The sequence below is a fragment of the Vanacampus margaritifer genome, chromosome 19 (genome assembly GCF_051991255.1).
Source record: "Vanacampus margaritifer isolate UIUO_Vmar chromosome 19, RoL_Vmar_1.0, whole genome shotgun sequence".
NCBI lineage: Eukaryota > Metazoa > Chordata > Actinopteri > Syngnathiformes > Syngnathidae > Vanacampus > Vanacampus margaritifer.
This window is the reverse complement of record NC_135450.1, coordinates 15,240,959-15,258,814: the sequence shown is the minus strand read 5'-3', so window position 1 is coordinate 15,258,814 and position 17,856 is coordinate 15,240,959. Positions and strand designations below refer to the sequence as shown.

The 17,856-nt window shown below is 42.0% G+C and overlaps 1 protein-coding gene across 2 annotated transcripts in view; it reads right to left on the bottom strand.

Moving 5' to 3' along the window:
- Nucleotides 1-6,244: 6,244 nt before the first annotated feature.
- The window catches only part of ncoa1 (nuclear receptor coactivator 1), a 32,537-nt gene continuing 20,925 nt past the window's right edge, over nt 6,245-17,856 (bottom strand). For both annotated transcript variants that reach the window (XM_077552110.1, XM_077552111.1), the window contains 8 exons: nt 17,526-17,640; nt 17,009-17,177; nt 16,325-16,642; nt 16,078-16,176; nt 15,380-15,806; nt 14,950-15,109; nt 14,653-14,845; nt 6,245-13,500 (listed from right to left, as the gene is read on the bottom strand). In XM_077552110.1, the coding sequence (XP_077408236.1) occupies nt 13,324-13,500; nt 14,653-14,845; nt 14,950-15,109; nt 15,380-15,806; nt 16,078-16,176; nt 16,325-16,642; nt 17,009-17,177; nt 17,526-17,640 (1,658 nt within the window). In that variant the 3' untranslated portion in view covers nt 6,245-13,323. The remainder of the gene's footprint in view (nt 13,501-14,652; nt 14,846-14,949; nt 15,110-15,379; nt 15,807-16,077; nt 16,177-16,324; nt 16,643-17,008; nt 17,178-17,525; nt 17,641-17,856) is intronic.

The window sequence follows — 17,856 nt, the reverse complement described above, 5'->3', positions numbered from 1 at the left end:
CCAACTTTGATAGTGTTTTGGGTGCCAGTCACTGATATTTTTCCCCTCTGTCCGTCCTTGGTGATTAGAATGACAGACCCTGAGCCCACAGTACTGTAGAGGCCTGTTAGAATCAGAACATATGCCGCTTGTATGACAGGATTGTTTAACGTCACGCCAAAGTCTGTTGAGTAACAGGCCATCTTGCAGTTTGCCTTCCCCTCTGATATCATGGAACCAAAGCTGAGGCCCGATAGAATCGGATCCTGATGTCACAAATGAACGCTTCCTCAGAGTGAACAACAATTTCAAGCCCGTTGATAAGAGTCTTCCCCCCTTTAGACTTTTTTTCCTGAGCCAGTGGCTGTGGTTTCCGTTTTCTTTCTCTTGATTGAGCGCAGCACTGAATAAAAGTGGAGACTGTGGACGATACAGTTGTAATGTCCAGAAATAAGGCTACGCTAATGATAGCATTAGCACGACTGATATGGGTAAGTCCCGTGCTGTGGATAAGGGACCTTGACAGGAACTAGGCCTGTTTCCACCTTCTTTCCTCTCAGTCAAGTTCCTCAGAACCGTGTGGTGGATCTGTCTCGGTGTCCTTGGTGTCCTTCCAATCGGAAAATAGCCATCTTCCATGACGACGCCATGCCACAATCAATTGACAAAAGGCCATGTTTTGCATTTTCCCCACATGCCGCCCGACTCCTTACTGTTCATCAAGTACATTGTGGGTCTGTCTCAGGACATATTAAATGTGCTTGATCTTGACAAGACAGACAATTTATGCCTTTTAGTCAACGCCACAACCAAAGTTGAATATTTTCCTCTCCTTCCACTTAATCAAGGTATTGAGTGCTTTTTGAGTCCTCCTGGTGATTTTGGACTTCAATTACGGCACACCAAAGTCCACAGAGACAAACAAGTCCAACTTGTATTTTTGCATGCACTAGTCACTGGTATTTTTCCAGCTCCTTTTTAATCAAGGTCTCAAACCGTTTAACGCGTGTGGGGTTCTTCTCTGGCGTCCTGGTTGATCTTCGAATGTGCAACAGCAAAATACAGACGTCACAAACCGTTTTCTGCCTCCGCGAAGGCCACACGAAAGTTCATTAGAAAAAGTCCCATCATTACATTTTTTCCACGTGCCAGTCATTAAAATGTCCTCCCTCCCTCCCTGCCTTCTTGATCCAGGTCCCGAGCGCTTTGTGAGTGTCTCTCCTCCGCTGTCCTGGTGATCTTAATTACAGGCCCTGGGACTGCTGCAGAGCGGCCCATTAGAATCAGAAGACATCCAGCTTCCATTATGGGCTTGGCATTTGGTCTTTGTGCCCGTGCTCTTAAATTACACGTTGCCAATCGTGGATGGCACGGGCGAGACGAAGATGGCTAAGGGATCAGTTGAAGGAGGGGCAGGCGGCGATGGTGGAAGCGTGGGGGCTTTTTTTTGGGCTGCACTTGCCAACTGTAGCCCCCCCCCCCCCCCTCCCTCCTGTGCCCCTCTTTATCGGCAGATAACTTATGCAAAACGGCAGATGAAACCCATTCACATTCACGTCGCGCTGATTGTCAGAGTACGCTCGCATTCCTTTGAGAGCGTGATTGACCGGCTGAAAGGAGACAAATTAGGGGGCCTGCGCCGTCTTTTCTTCGCGTCGGTCGCCGGGTTTATTTACGGCAGATTCACCCGGGCCCAAAATGAAGTGAACTCAGGCGCCGCTGAATGGGAGAGCTCTGATTGAATAATTGATTTCCTTTGTGCGGCCTGTGTTTAAGAGGGATAACTCGACATCCTTTGGAGTGTAATGATTGTAATTACTGTCATGACTGGTCATGTCAAATATGACACAAGAAAGGACTGTTATTAACCTTTATTCTCCACCAGGAGACAAAAAAAAAAAAAAAAAAATCCTCTTGTCTCTTTGCCTTCTGAGTAGGGTTTCTTCCAGGCAGGCGTAGGTTGGAACGCTTGGGCGAGCTTCTGGTTTCGGCCTGCCAAAGGTTGACGGCTTATTGAGTGTGCAGTCGGGAGTCGGCGGGGGTCGACTTTTGGGAAGCTACGACACACTCGGCTGGAGGTGGTTGTTACCTGGGGTCTTTAGGTGACAGGGATGGGGCGGCGGTTGTTCAGCCAAGTGAACAGCTCAGGGAACATTTTACTCCAGTTGGCAAAAAAAAGATATCACTGGAATCAGTCCGACTTCAATCCATCATTGGTGTAAAAGTATCCGTCATTATGAACAGGGGTTCACTATGAATTCAAAAATTTAAGAAACCCCATCGATGTGGATGGAGATATATTTGGACATGTTCCCTGTGACAAGCACATGCGGTCATGTGTCAGCCGCCCAGCAGGACGTGGCTGCTTGCTTTTCTTTTTTTTTTTTCTTTTTTTTTTTACAAGACCACCGATTAGCCTGTCATGCACTCAGCCGCGTGGAAGTGGAGATGCTCGTCGTCTGGAGTTGCCTAATGACTTCCTAATTCCTCATCAAGGCATGAATGTCCTCCACAGCAGGCGGACCGGTCGCGGTGGCAGGGTGCCATCCAAGAACAGGTGCCACGCACCCGCCGTCCGTGGGCCTCAATTAACTCCTTCCGGAAAGAAGCCCACTCGCCTACTCGTGGCTAACGCTAATCATGCTGATTCTGACAGCTGGCAGCAAAGTTAGTTGGAAGACTCACCTTTTTTGGGGCTTATTTCGTTTAGGAAATAAATGCTTCTGAAATAATACAACACGTGACAACAAAATGGCTGCCAACAATCAAACACTGTGGTCCATTTGATACATTTTCTCCACTTCAGCAAGCAGCGCAATACTGGCATTTGGCCACTTCACTTCCTTTTATGAAACATTTCAGCAGCACAAATGCAAATGTGATTAGACTTACCATGGATGGGGATTTGTGTCCTTTCTAACTTTAAATATATACATAATATACATTGCCATCAAACTGTAAATTTTCCGTTTTTGCCCATTTTGGTCAACTGAAACCCATGAAATCTACATTTTTAAATTCCTTGTTATTTACTGAATTGAATCATACAATTGTGGCAAAATGGGTTTCATTCTAGGACTTATCACTGTAACACAATAAATCGATTTATGGTCAAGGGTGCATTGTCCAGTAATATCCTTATTTTCCAAAACTGGTGCTTCAAACATAGTGCACTTCAAGGAGCAACATTTTTCTAAATGACTCCACAAAAATACAAGAAACATCACCACAAATGTGTGAAACAGTAATTAGACAGCAACATTCAAACATTGTGTTTGTGTTGCCATTAAACAATGTATACACATATTCTCTTGGACTTAACAATAATTAACCAGTATAATATTGGCAGTATCAATTTAAATGATTCCATAATGCTGAGAAACACTTTAACATAGCGAAATGATAATTGCTATGTACTGTATTGTATTGTATTATACAGGTTAGCATAGCAGCTTACCTGCTGTGAGCACGGACGTATTTCTGTGACTAGCTCCAAACGTCCAGAAAACGTCCTCCGGGGTCGCGTAGCAAGGCCTTCAAGTGTGAAAACGATCCTACAAAAACAATCAGAAGGAAATTTGTGATCTGGCAATGGACTAAAGGTGACTTTTATCCGTCACTTTTTTGACATTTTTGACTGCTTACCTCGTCGTTTTTCTTCTTCTTTGCGTCAAACCTCAGCTGGCAGCCGGCAGGTGTGTTGCAATCAATGTGAATGTGAATAGGCGCCCCCGTGTGGAGAAACCGAATAAATTGTTTCCACACTCATTTTAGTGCGCATAAAAAAAAAATGTTTTAATCACTTATTATTTGAGATAAACATATATTCGTGTTTATGAAATTTACACATTTTATTTTCTACATTGGTATGGAAACATTTATTTTAAATGTAATTCTATAACATGAATGTACATAGTGCTTTTGCATTAGTTAGAATTTAAATGTACAGTAAGTTTTTGAAAAAAATAACTGTAAGAAATTAATAAAGATGTTTGAAATGTGCACTTCCATATTTTATTTTTACATTTTGGGTTATCTAAGTCTGACTTTTGTCTTCGCTTTTCATTTGAATTGTGTCCCTATACTTTTGCATCCATCCAGCAGCATCCGCCATCCGTCATCCCATTAGCCTTGTTGGCACGGTGCCGGAAATCGGAGCTGCGGCCGAGGGGCGACCCAGGGGTGCCCGAGGGGGGTCCGGATCACTCTGTCACTCACGGCGCCGCCGCCCGTCATCAAGTCATCAATCGCGACGTGTAAGCATCCAGCCAACAGATGGAGGCCCGGCGGGAGGGGGCGGAGGGGTGGCGCCCTCAGCCTTCAGCCTCACATTGAGTGCAGCAAAGCGGGGCCACCGGCAGTCACCTTGGCCAGGCCCTCCTGCAGTTAAGTCCTAATGTCGCTTGTGATTAAATCGACCCCAAATGGATGTGTACAAACTCGAGAACACAAGGAGGTCAGCATAGGGGAAAAAAAGGTGGGGCCCACATCATCTTCTATTTATGAAAATAATAATAATAATATACTTGGCCACTGGGGGGCAGAATGATTCAGTCATGAAGCCTTGAAACGACAAAGACTTTCACGACTACTGTAAGTGACTCAATGAAATGCGGTTGTTTTTTGCAGATAAACTGGTGGCCTGCATCTGCATTCCTTTTATTATTAATTAAAAACAAAATTGTGTTCTGAAAATCTTTCAACATCAAAACTTTTTGGGTGTAATCGTTAGATGATATTATTAGAATTTAAAAAAACAAAATAAACGACTTTGGACGCCCTATCATAAGAAGAAATAAACCTCCTTGTGCCGGATGGAGAGCAAAAATAGCGATTAAGACGGATAAAGATGTCTCGCTGTCTCGACTGAGATATGTAATGATATTCATAAAAGAGACCACCGACTGGGAGGGGCTTCAAAAAAATGAGGAAAAAAGTGTTTCTAAGCAACAACAACATACACGCTCACAACAAGCTGCATCTTGGGAAATTTTGACCGGATTGGGACGACGCAAACGGGAAAAGCTTTTCCAAAGTAGGCCATGTTATGTGTGTGTGTGTCTTGTCTCTGTGGGCGCAAACATGAGCCAGCTAGCATTGATCAATTAAACATGAGAGCCTTAATAATCAGCCAAAGGTTGAAGCGTAAAGACGCAACCTTCGTACCGTTTCGCTAGTGCCTTGAGATACGACTGACCCGCAATTACGAATTTTCAAAATGCAATTTTGCAGAATTTTTGAGTTATATATATATATATATATATATATATATATATATATATATATATATATATATAGTTTTCATATAGTAAAGCTAGAAAATGCTAGCAATGGAAAACACTGTTTACAAAACAACGGTTAGCTTCGCCAGTCAGTTTTTGAACCCTTTCAGCAACAGAAATTTTACCATAATCATTTAAACAGATAATAATACTCACAGTCATATATATTTTTTATCTTCTACGTATCACGACTAATATTACAGTGGTTTATGGAGGATTTATTGTTAAGATAGCTGGATGCTTTATTCGTTATGTTAAAACTCATTCCCTGCCGGCCATTTTAGAAAATTTCAAAATTTGCAATACCCACATGATATTATGTTTAATAATTATATACAAACCGAATCTGCCAAATGACAGAATAGACTCTCTCCTTTCAGCCATTACTCCCATGGACTCTGAAACTGTGTATATTTTGTATAAAACGGAGAAATTATGTCATCTACCCGAGACCTTTATAAGCCTAATGATGATTTAATATTCTTAGCTAAAGTTAATGCTAGCACATCATGGGAAATTTCACAGAAAAGCTAACATGAGTGTGGCGGTTATAACCGTGACACGCCCACTAACAAAATGGCCGCGAACAGAGAGAAACCAGATTACAAAAGCATAATGACGGTTGGTGACAACTTGGCCACTTTTAACTTTTTTTTTACCTATTCAGTAACTCTCGCTCAGACAACCACCAAGGAGGATATATTTTTTTTAAATATATTTTAACAAAAGTCATGTCATGCTCCTGTCGTGGGTATAGACATGACCAATACAACATACAGTATGTGGGTATACACCAAATGACCGTTAAACATGTACTGTCAGCGTTGGAGAAACAAAAAGCCACCAGAAAGGCTTTGCTGACATCTTGCGGCTTTAAGTGATATTGCAACACTGGATTCAATAATGTGTCGGGTTACCATGTTCACGTCATTGGAGTTAATGTCTCTTACAATTATATAATAAAAAGACACCAAAATGGTGGCTGCATTTTAAATGGTGCTTTTATTGCAATGTGTTGCATTCCCACATTCATATTCAGATGTTATAGATTTGTTAGTCAAAAAAGAAAAAAAAGAAATACATGTCCTCACCTCAGAGGAGCCAAAAAAAAAAAAAAAAAGACAACTAAAACATTCAAAAGAATTTTCTTTAAAATGAGCGAGGGATTTAAAATGATGCACGAGGTGTTTTGTGTGTGTACTCGAGAAGTGTGTTTCTTTTTGTGTGTAAACTTGAGCAGCCACAGACGGAAAAAAAGTTCCAGTAGGTGTTTTTTTTTTTTCTTCTTTTGTACAATTGAGTCCAACTTGGAGGAGGGAGGGGCCACTGAGGCGACCCACACTGATTGTCTAGAACACCCAAAGAAATAAAAAGGTTTTTATTTTTGTCAAAATCACACCTGAACAGATTGGTGGTGGGGGGTTGGACGGGGATTGTGAAGAAAAAAAAAATGAAAATAAAAGACAGGAAAAACTCCCAACATGCATAAATTAAAAAAAAAGTTGTCCCACATAAACACTTGTCACTCGTCATACTGTAGCTGCTCCCGTGCCTCTTCTTTACAACCAAACATATGAGGGTCATATTACAAAAAAAAAAAAAAAAAGTAAAATGTATCATATATTTATATCTCTATATATTTATTTATATTAATTTGTACAAGGGGAGAAAGTGGAACCTCGGCGCTAGAAAGTGGAGAAAACCCAGACCGGACGAGGCATCTTTTTTTTGAAAATCTGCATAAAAACAGTATAGGAAAAGTGAGTTGACCCAATAAAAAAAAAAAAGTGGAGAGGAGAGGAGAAGCTCAACAGAAGACGGGTGCCCGAGCTCCACCTAGAACCGCGTTGTGATCCGGAATGTTCCGAGAGTTTGAGGTCTGAGCGAAATCTGATTAATGAAAACCAAACAGCTTTTTTTTTTTTTTTTTTTTTAGCATAGACCAATAACAAAGTTAGCATTTAGTAAACATCTTTTGCTACCACTTTACAAATACATTTTTAAATTATTTTATTTTAGTACAAAAACAAAATAAAGTGAGTGATACGTCTTTTTTTGCTACTACTTTATGACTTCTTTTTTTTTTTTGGACAGTTAAATATTTTTGCGTTGCTTTTTTGATAAAAACAAAAAAACTCACAAAACCTGGAGATACATTTTTTGGGATGATATTTGCATATAAGTTTAGCCACAACGAAAAAGGATAGCAAAGGAAATTGTCTTATTTGCTACCACCTTATGACAATTTGTTTAGAAATTTGCTGTCCAATGATAAGCACGCATGTCCATTAACTCTTTGACTGCCAAAAACGTTAAATAGCGTTTAGTAAAATCCTATGGAGGAGTGCCAAAGACGTTAAAAAACGTTTGTTTCAAAACAGAGGTGAAACTAACCATTTTCTATTGTTGATTACTTAAAAAACGGAATAAGGTAGAAACAAACTTTTTTTTCTGATGAAAGATGAGAGTCCAATCTTTCATTTGGTAGAATGTGTGTTTCCATAGTCCAAACACATAATTTTCTATGGACCTTGAAAGATCAGTCAAAATGCTTAAAATCGGCTGGCACCCACGGCATCCCTTTTCTGAAAACGTCTGGCAGTCAAAGAGTTAAAAAAAAAAAAAAAAAAAAAAAAGCTAAAACAAAAATGTGTTTCCATATTTTTGTTTGCCTTCTCCACAACAGTTAACCAAAAACAGAAAATAATTAACCTGAAAAATTATGCTTTTTTTTCTTTCTTTCTGTTTTTGGAGAATATTTGCATCGAGTTTGGCATGGATGAAAAAAAAAAATATGAGAAAGCATTCGTAATTGCCATTTTTCCCTCCCAATCCAAGTTGCAAAAAATGTCACTTTTTGTTTTTTTTTCCGGAAACATACGAGGTTTGGATTTTCCTGAACATAGGCAAGCAAAAATGCGAATTCACGTTAATGGGTTGTGGCTCAGGTGTTTTGTTTTTGTTGTTGGCAAAAAAAGATGCATAGCTAATGTCGACTTGGGGGCCACTTCGATTAAAGATAGAAGGCGCTAACATTGTGACAAAGTTTGCATACGAGATCTTTTGAGGCTTTGGTCATTTATGGTCACTAAGAGGGAGTTTGTGGGGAGAGGGGTCTTGTAATAGTTTCTCCAACTTGCCGAGGCTCCACTCGCTTGCATCGGCTATGACAACAAGAGAGAGAGAGAGAGAGAGAGAGAGAGAGAGAGAGAGAGAGAAAAAAAAATACAATATGGCCTTTTTTTCTCTTTTAAAAGAACCCGTACGACGACGACGACAAATAAAAACAAAAGCCAGTCCACACTGCTCGTCGCTCAGTAAAAATCACATTCAGCAGTCGCTATAGAAACCATTCTCTGGCGTCAGACACGTGGAGCAGGAAAGGAGAAGATTCATAATAATAATAATATACAGTATTCATCACACGCACTGATAGTCATATACATACGCATCATCATCATCATCATCATCGAAAGAATTTGAAAAACAAAAAAAGTAGAAAATCCAAAACAATACAAAAACAAAAAATGACGGAGGCGAGTATTTACCACAAACTTGTCTTGATGATGATGATTCTCCTTACTATTATTATTATTCACATTTGTCTTTGTTATTTACATCATGTTAACAAAAAGCCTGTACCTGCCGACTAGGAGGAGGAAGAGGAAGAAAAGGGAGGAGGCCTTTCCACTGAGCAGCTGTTGCATAACATCTGGAATTTCAACGTGCATCGCTTGTTTTTTGGCTTTTTGTTGTTGTTGTTGTTGTTGTAGTGTGGAGTGACGAGAGGAAAATGGATTCCTCATCCCTGCAGAGAAAACGTCGGCCGAGGGGACACTGGACGCGTGACAAAGAAGAAGATTAAAAATGACAAAATAAACATTCTCCCACTTTGCGCGTGCCGGAAACCAAATTTGATGCCACTGTAGTCCGATATGGCAATTTGGCAAAATGCCAAACCCCAAAAGAAAAGATACAAACGCTATAATAATCAGGGGTGGGCAAACTTTTGGACTCATTTCAAATCAACAACAAAAAATTTGCATGCAAAACAATTGATTCGAATGACAAAATAACTCATTCTCATTGTTTAAAAAAAAAAAAAAAACTTCCTTATTCCAAATGTATGAAAGTACTCACAGCTTCACCTTTTTACATTTTGTAATATTACAAAATGAACTAAATTCATTTTGCCCCCCAAAATTTGATGCACAACATCCCATAATGGCAACATTATTATTTTTGTCTGCAAAAGTATTAAAAATACAAAAGCCAATATTAGCTCTTCTAAAATAGGCAATCTGTGATTTAAAAAAAAACAAACAAACACATTACAACATAAGATAAAGACATTCATGTGAGCCCCCCCCCCCACACAAAAAAATTCCAAGTCAGCCTCGACCTAAGAAAAAAAAATCCATATTGGTCGGGCTTTCATTTTTATTTTACAAAATTTTAGAGTTAGTATTAGATATTCTCTTCCGCACTCCAAACCAGTAGGTGGCAGAAAAGCGCCATTGCGTTGTTTGCCAACCACTAAAAATTCACAAGAAAGGATTGGAAAACAGTCAAATATTTTGCACGTCATGATTATCATTATTGTTAAGCGTTAAGTGATTAAAAAAAATTGTTTATTTTACTAACATGTTTTTATACATAAATTGGCTATCAATTTCACTATGCCAAATATCAAGAAATCAATTTTGGCCAGGCGCTAATTATTACGGTCTGTTTTAAGATTGTACTGTTTTGGGTTTGGGGGGTCATGTTAAACATTTTTCACATTTTCATTTTGGGATGTTGCGTGTTGAATTTTTGATGTTTTTTTCTCCCCCCCCCCCCCCGTTTTGGAATATTAAATACTTTTTTAACACACTGTATATAAAATGTTTTGTTTTTACTTAATATTTACAACCAATCACTTAATGATATAATAGATTTAAAAAAAACGAATAAATACATTTTAACCAACCAACTTTAGAGAGAAAAAAGATGGGCCCAGGGGCCACCCTTTTCCCACCCCTGCACTATTTGGACAAAAGTATTGGGACACACCTTTTAACAGAGCAGAATGATAATTGACAATTCTTCCAGAGGAAGTTCCTTTGAGGTCCGTAACAATGTGTTCGGGTCGAGAAGAATGCTAGGAGCAAATCCTCTTTCAGGTCCATCCAAGCGCAAACACGCTGAAACCTCGCACCACATCGCAGCAAATTCCTGAATCCTCCCCGGCCCAATACTTTTGTCCACATAGTCATTTAAATAGAAAAAGAAAATACAGCAAAGCGGAGAAATGGTCGTCAATAGAAAAACAATAATATTTTGAAGTCTACAAGGTTGTGTGAAAGAGCACGTTGCGGTTTTCCTGGATTGAGATTCACCAGAATACAAACAAACAAAACAACAAAATATAACCGAAGAAGAAACAGCTGAGTTCACAGTGTGAAACGAGGTCCGAAACCAGGCGGCGTGTGCGCCTGGTAAAGAGAACGATGAGGTAATCGTAAGAAAATCGAAGTCAAATGAAAGTGCTCTGAGGTAGGGCGCGGAATGACAGAGCTTCTCCTGAAGGTGGCGTCCGTTTTGAGGGAGTCTGAAGTGCAGGATGCGAATATACGTGGGGCGCCGAACGATTGTAAACAAACTGCTTTGGCGGGCGAGTGAGAGAATGTTTGCCGCCGATTACGACCGTTACGTCCTCGAAAATACGCACCCGACTCGGCACAGTGCCTGAAGTGCTTAAAAAAAATGGCAACGTAGGATTGGGATGAATCTCTTCACATTTTTTTTTTTTGATGGGGTGGGGGGGGGGACTACTTCCTCCTCCGATGCAATATATTTCAGTACGGCATGACTCAAAAAACGTTCACCCTTTCACACCGAACCGGTGGCAATCTTGGTTGGGTAAAATGGCGCTCAAATGTTGGTGCCAAATTGAGGAAGAAAAAAAAAAGAACCAGTGCTCAAACAGCTGTATGGACTTTAAAAGATGTTCGGTTTATTGCCCTTTCACACGGAGCTGGGACCAGCTTCAGTAAACGACATGTTTAATACAGAATTTGTAAAATGCCAGTCGAATGCTGGTGCCGGATTCAGGAAAATATCACAGACTCGGTGACAGCACTGTGTTATTTTAAAGGGGTGTTATTTTCCATGGTATCAATATAGCTTGGTTTAATTTTTTTTTATAATTAAACAGTAGTTGAACGCTTGTGCTAGATTCAGAGAAACTTAAAAAAAGTGAAAATTTTTGCATCGAGGGCCGGAGTTAGTTGCCATCTTGGTTAGTTTCATTTAGAGTGCTTACAAGGACAGTCGAATATTAGCGCCAGCCAGATTCAAGCAAATGTTTAAAAAAAAAAAAAGTGCTGGTTTCACCTTGCTGGCACGGCGTGAAAGTGGTATTTAATTTTGTAAAATTGAGGATGAATATCTGTGCCGGATTCGGTGGCGAAAAAAAGAAGATCAAAGGATCGGTGCTTACTTTGTCTCAAGGGACAGATGGCCATTTAAAGTCATGTTTGTAAAATGCTAGCCGAATGCTGGTGCCGGATTCAGGAAAATATCAGACTCTGTGCCAGTCAAATGGGTGATATTTTTCCATGGTATCAATATAGCTTGGGTAAAATGTTTTTAAACAGAAGTGTGAATGTTTGTGCTGGATTCAGAGAAACTTGAAAAAAAAAAAAGTGACATTTTACATCCAGGGCCGGAGTTGGTTGCCATCTTGGTTAGTTACATTTAGAGTGCTTAAACAGGCAGTCAAATATGAGTGCCAGATTCAATCAAACGTAAAAAAAAAAAAAAGAGAAAAAAGTGCTTGTTTCACCTTGCTGGCACGGCGTGAAAGTGGTGTTGTTATTTTTTTCTATGGTGCCAACACAGCTTGGGTCAACAAATTTTGTAAAATTGAGGATAATTATTTGTGCCGGATTAAGTGGAGGAGAAAAAAAAAAACATCAAAGGATCGGTGCTCATTTTGTCTCAAGAGATGGTCGCCATTTTAAGCAAGCGCCAAACATTGTCTTAAGTTTGTAAAATGACAGTTGAATGTCGGTGCTGGATTCAGACAAACGTCTATTAACCAATGCTTGTATCGCCTTGCCGGCACTGCGTGAAAGGGGTATGCTATTTTCCTTTTTTTTTTTTTTTTTTGCGGTGAGTCATCCGTTAATGTCCTTCCTTCTGTACTGTACAACGAACGCCACACACGCCTGCGTGGCAAACAACACTGATAGGCCGAGTTAGCGCGGGATAGAAAACGAGCGACTCAAAGAGAGAGAGAGAGAGAGAGAGAGAGAGAGAGAGGCCGAGGCGGCCTCGTATTCACAGCTGCTGAGGTGAGGGCTAATAAACACGCGACTGTTAAATAATCCCAACAGTCTCTCACGGTTTTTGTCTGTTATACTTAATAGAAAAATAAGAGAAAAGAGTTCCAAAATGAAACGTGAGCAGCATCCCGTCTGTCTCCCATCCATATATCGTCAAGCGCGTCCTTTGCAGGCTGTTGTCGGAGCTGAACGAGATGATGACGACGATGAAGAGAGCAGAACAACAAGGAAAAAAAAATCAAATTGAATAATCGTGTGTGGAAGAAGAAAAAAAAAAAAAAGAAGCTCAAACTTCCACCAGGCACTGTGTAGCTGACAGAGCGAGAGCGTCGCAGAACCAGCTGATACCGAGCTTCCGTCGTCACATTCCCGGAAAAGCGAACCAAAAAGCCCAGACGGGGGCCGCCGCCCCTCCGAGGTACTCCTGTGTCCTGATTGGACAGCAACCAGGAAGCAGGTGGTGGGTGATGGCTGGGGGTTGGGGATGAGCAGCAAAGACAACACTGCCTTGAATAGGCTGAGGCAGACAGACAGGTTGTCAGACAGGCAGCTCGCCGGCACCCTCCCACGCCGGCCCCCCTCCTCGGGGCGTCGGCGCCACAGGAAGTGGTTAAACGCCACCCACGGCCAGACGCCGTCCGTCCTGAAGTGAGGTGAGACTGCCACGGGTCCAGAGGAGGCGTACGAGTGAAAAGGGAGTGGTGGTCTGCCGGGTGAGGAGGTGGGGGACGTCACTCGGTGAGCAGCTGCTGGAGGAGGCTCTTCTGCTGGGCCTGGCTGGTCGGGGCGCCCGGCGGGGGTCCGGGACCCTTCTGGGCGGCTGCGATGGAGCCCTGACTCAGGTATGAGTCGCCGCCCACCAGGTTGACGGTGCATTGGACGTCGGCGAACACTTGCACCTGCTGCACCTGCGCATGGGAAAAAACATGCTTACGTATAGACACGTCACTCCAGTGAGTCTGAAAGTGTGGTAGCACGCTGGCTCCCTCTAGTGGTATGCACAAGGACAGTTCAGTTGTATTTAGGTTCTTAGTTCAATACATTTGCATTTCTTGAAAGTCCCTGTAAAGTGAAAATAAAAATGTTGTGTAGTTAGTAGAGCAAGTTTTTTTTTTTTTTACATGCTTCATTTTGGTAAATTTTTTTGTTTTAGTATAAATTTAAGTTTTTTTTAATATATATTTGGCATATTTGTCAAGAGCAAGATAAAAGGTCACAAAGTACTACGCAATAAATAAGGCTATTAAAATTTTCATCACAATTACAATTATGATTAATCACAAATTAATTGCAGATTTTATATCTGTTCTAAATCTACAAAAATAAGTTAACCTAATACAAATATGGTTAAATCTTTTAGTTCATTGATAGTAATTTTTTAGTAATACAGTTTACAAGTTTGTTCAAATTAAAAAAGTGCCGTTTGAAACATTGATTTGTGTTGACATCAATTTTATGACACTAGATGGCATTAGCGTTTCATGTTGGAATTGTAAATTACAACTTTTTATTACTGCTAAATTGTGTTGCAGTGACTCCTTCGCACAACATTATTTGCTGTGTTCTGGAGTTTACTGAATGAAATAAGCCTCACGTCTACAGATCAAGTGACTCTGTGTCACTCTAAGTGACAACATGGGCTTTGGCAACACTTGGCTCTCAAAGGGGTTTGAGCGTGCCCATGCAGGCCGCCGCGCTTTTGAGAGCTCGCCACTGCTAACTGGCACCACAGAGTGGCTTCTTTTGAAGCAGGGAAGCGACGGTGGTGCGTCACAGTCCAAACGTCTCCTCCACTCCAGCTTTCTGCTCTATAAACATTGTGTATATTAGCTAAAGTGCAGTAGAGTGCATTTCGAGAGGGTAACAATTCATGCGTGGATGTGTTTTCAGTAAAGGAACTTTGAACTTTTAGTTTTTGTTAACTATCATAAACATGGCTTTAAACAACCCAGGCATGTATGAATGATAAAAAAAAAGAAAAAAAAAAGTGAATAAGGCTTCAAAATAGTGGAAAATGATGCCGTTCTCTCCCCTCTTGACCGTTCAAGGTTTGTTCTGACCTGCTGGTCGCTACACAACGAGCCCACGCCGCCACTGTTGCTGTTCAAGCCGACAACGGGCTGCCCCAAGGAAGGTAAGGAGCCCACGCCAGCCGAGCCCCCCGCCATGGACACCGTGATGCTCATGTTGTTGTACACCCCCTGCTGGCCAAATGTCTGTCCACCGCTGTGCTGCGATGGCGTACTGAACAGGCTGTAATATGCACACATGGGCAAAAAAAATGAATATGTGAGGATTTTAGAGCAGTTTGTTTGCATGTTTTTCATATTTTCTGCAGGGGTCCAAGGATCACTCACCTATTGCTGGCCTGCTGCCAGCTCTTCATGTCTGGGGACTGGTAGCCAGGAGGTGGGGCTTGCTGGAGCAGAGGACTCTGGGAAGCGGCGTTCTGAGGCGACAACAGCGGACTGGTGGGGCTGATCTCAGGAGGAAAAGGCGGGTCCGGCTGGACCATGGCTACAGAGAAGTAAAACTTACCGTTAAAACTACTACACTAGGGCTGGGCGATTCATCTATTAATTAATAAAATTAATTAATTAAATAATTAATTTTAATGTATTCATCAAGGCAACAGTTTTTTTTCTAATATATTTTTTTGTGTGTGGCTTCCATGGTTTCTTATTTGGATTGTTTGGATTTTATAAATTATTGCTTAAATATTTCTTAAATCTAATCGTAGATATGACGACGATCATTTTGAATGTAGGTGTTGACGTTTGCTCTCACCGGCGCCCCCAAACTGCTGCATCAGACTTTGCTGCTGCAACGAGGAGCCGCCGCCAAAAGGAGAAGCCTGCACGCCGCCCAGCAACGTTGTCTGGCTATTCAGTTTACCGTCCAGGGGGCCCCCCGGGATGGGGCCAACAAAGTGACCGGGTGAGGTAGGAGGATTCCCCGTCACCGGGCTGTAGCCGGCGGGGAAGTTGAACTGCGCTTGCTGCTGAGGCGCAGATATGTTGCTGCTGCTGCTGTTGTTGGCACCTTTCGGGACCCTGGCGACAACTGCGGCCGGGGCGGCGACGCCCGCGGGTGCGGCGGTGGCCATGTTCTGTCTCATCAGCATGACCTTCTGCTGGAAAAGCTGACGCTGGCGGTGCTGGATGCTATACAGCTCCCTCTGACGCTGAGCCAGCATCTGAGCGTTTAGTGGAGGCTGGGGACGGAAGACAAACGTTGTGTTTAAGGCCACATCCATCAAATTTAAGACCTCTCCTTCACTACAAATGGAGGCAAAGATAAGCAGTAAGTTCCATAAAATAGGTATGAAAGCCTTTCACAGTCATTCATTAACCAATTTATCAATGCAAACTACCTTCACTTCACTTACAAATCTACACTTAACAGTTAAATTGAATATTGAAGTGTGACTTTTAAGTCACATTTTAGGCAGTCTTTAAACGCAAAAGATTGAACAGGTGACTCACCTGTGAAGGAATTTGAGGTTGCGGCGCCCCCAGACGAACGGCCATGTTCACGTGCTGGCCTCCTACAGGGAACGTATTCATCGCTATACGATTCTGGAGCTAAGGATGGAAGGAAGCGGCGAGATATCAGACAATAAGCATCGGTGAAAATAAAGGACTTTATTAAGGGAAAAAAGGTTCATATTTAAGAACACCACTCGAATCAAGTCACAAACTGTGAATCGACTAATGGAGTCTTTGCGCTCACCTGCTGAGGACCCTGAAGTCTTTGCTGGAGTTGCAGCCGCAGCTGGTTGGGCGGCAGTCGAAGCTGAGCGCCCATGCCCTGCGCCGGCCGGGTCAACCCTGCCCGGAGGCCCACCACGGCGGTGGGCGCCCCGCCGAGGTACGTCCCCCGGGCGGCCCCGAAGCCCAGCGCCTGCTGCATGGTAGCCATCTCGGCGGGAAACTGAGCGGGCGGCGTGAATTGGGATGGGTAGGAGGGAAGCTTGGGGTCCAGAGAGAGCGGGGTGGCAGTGACTTGCTGAGTTGGGAAGCTTTGAGGCATTGGGTCGTAGCAGCCACCCTGTGGGGAGGGACAAGTCAAGCCCAGAGGTCAGGAGTACATCCAGAAAGTATTCACAGTGGTTAATTTTATCCATATTTTGGTAGGTTATAGCCTTATTCCAAAACAGAATAAATGATCATACTTCCTTGGGACCATTTACTGTATATTATTACATTCCCATTTAGATAGGACTTTGGTGCCATCTTGTGGCAGATTGGTGTTTCACAAAGTGTACAAAAAATGTGAATTGGTGACAAATAAAGAATGACATTTAAAAATAATAATAATAATAATAAATCGATGAACTTGCACCTAAGTGTAGATTTCTGAGGAAAGAATGATTTGAAGGTCCCGGACGGATGCATATCATCACACACTACGCACCTGCACCAGCTTGTCAATACCGAGGGCTTTGTCCAGCTCGGCCAGTTCACTTTCATCAGTGCCGCTGAGGAAGGAGACCAATTGATCGAGCAGAGCCTTCTCGTCATTCCGGGCCTCGGGCGTGGTCGGCGGACCCAAGACTTCGTCCAGCGTGCAGGGTACGCACTGCCTGCTCAAAAAAACAACAATAGCTTAACACATTTTCATTATGACTGTGATCAATAAGTGCCATGCAACTCCTGGGTGGTAGAATGCAAGTGACTACTGCTAGAATGAACACACTACGATGTCATTCAAAAAATGTTTGAACCAATCTAGGGGAACCAATGGCATTTTCGCATAGGTATCAAAATGGCTAGCCTACAAGCTAATATCAGCTCTCCTGCGCACTAACCATTTCACCATCAAACAAACACATTAATCTGACACTAATCACTTTACACATTCAAACAACGGTGAGAGAAAAGAACGTTGCATTTCTATAGAGTGTGTGTGTGTGTGTGTGTAAAATACTCACTCTTGGGGTGAGCTGAGGGGCGCTTGCAATGGCGTTCCCAGGGCATCAAAGGATAACGAGTCAGACAGAGACAGAGGCTGGAACTGCGAGTCAACCAAATCTAACTTGGTTGGGCCTGAAACGGTTAAGAAATACAGTTGGAGGGACATTTAGAAATAAGGTAGCTCACAAGTTGGTATATTTTTAAATGATTTTTTTTTTATATAGGTACTATGAAAAATGACAAATTATTAAAGTCAAGAACAAATAAGGTGATGATTTTAAAGCAGCATTGGACAGCCTTCTAAAACAGGTGAAATGTATTTAAGGTTAATTAGAGGATAAAATAATG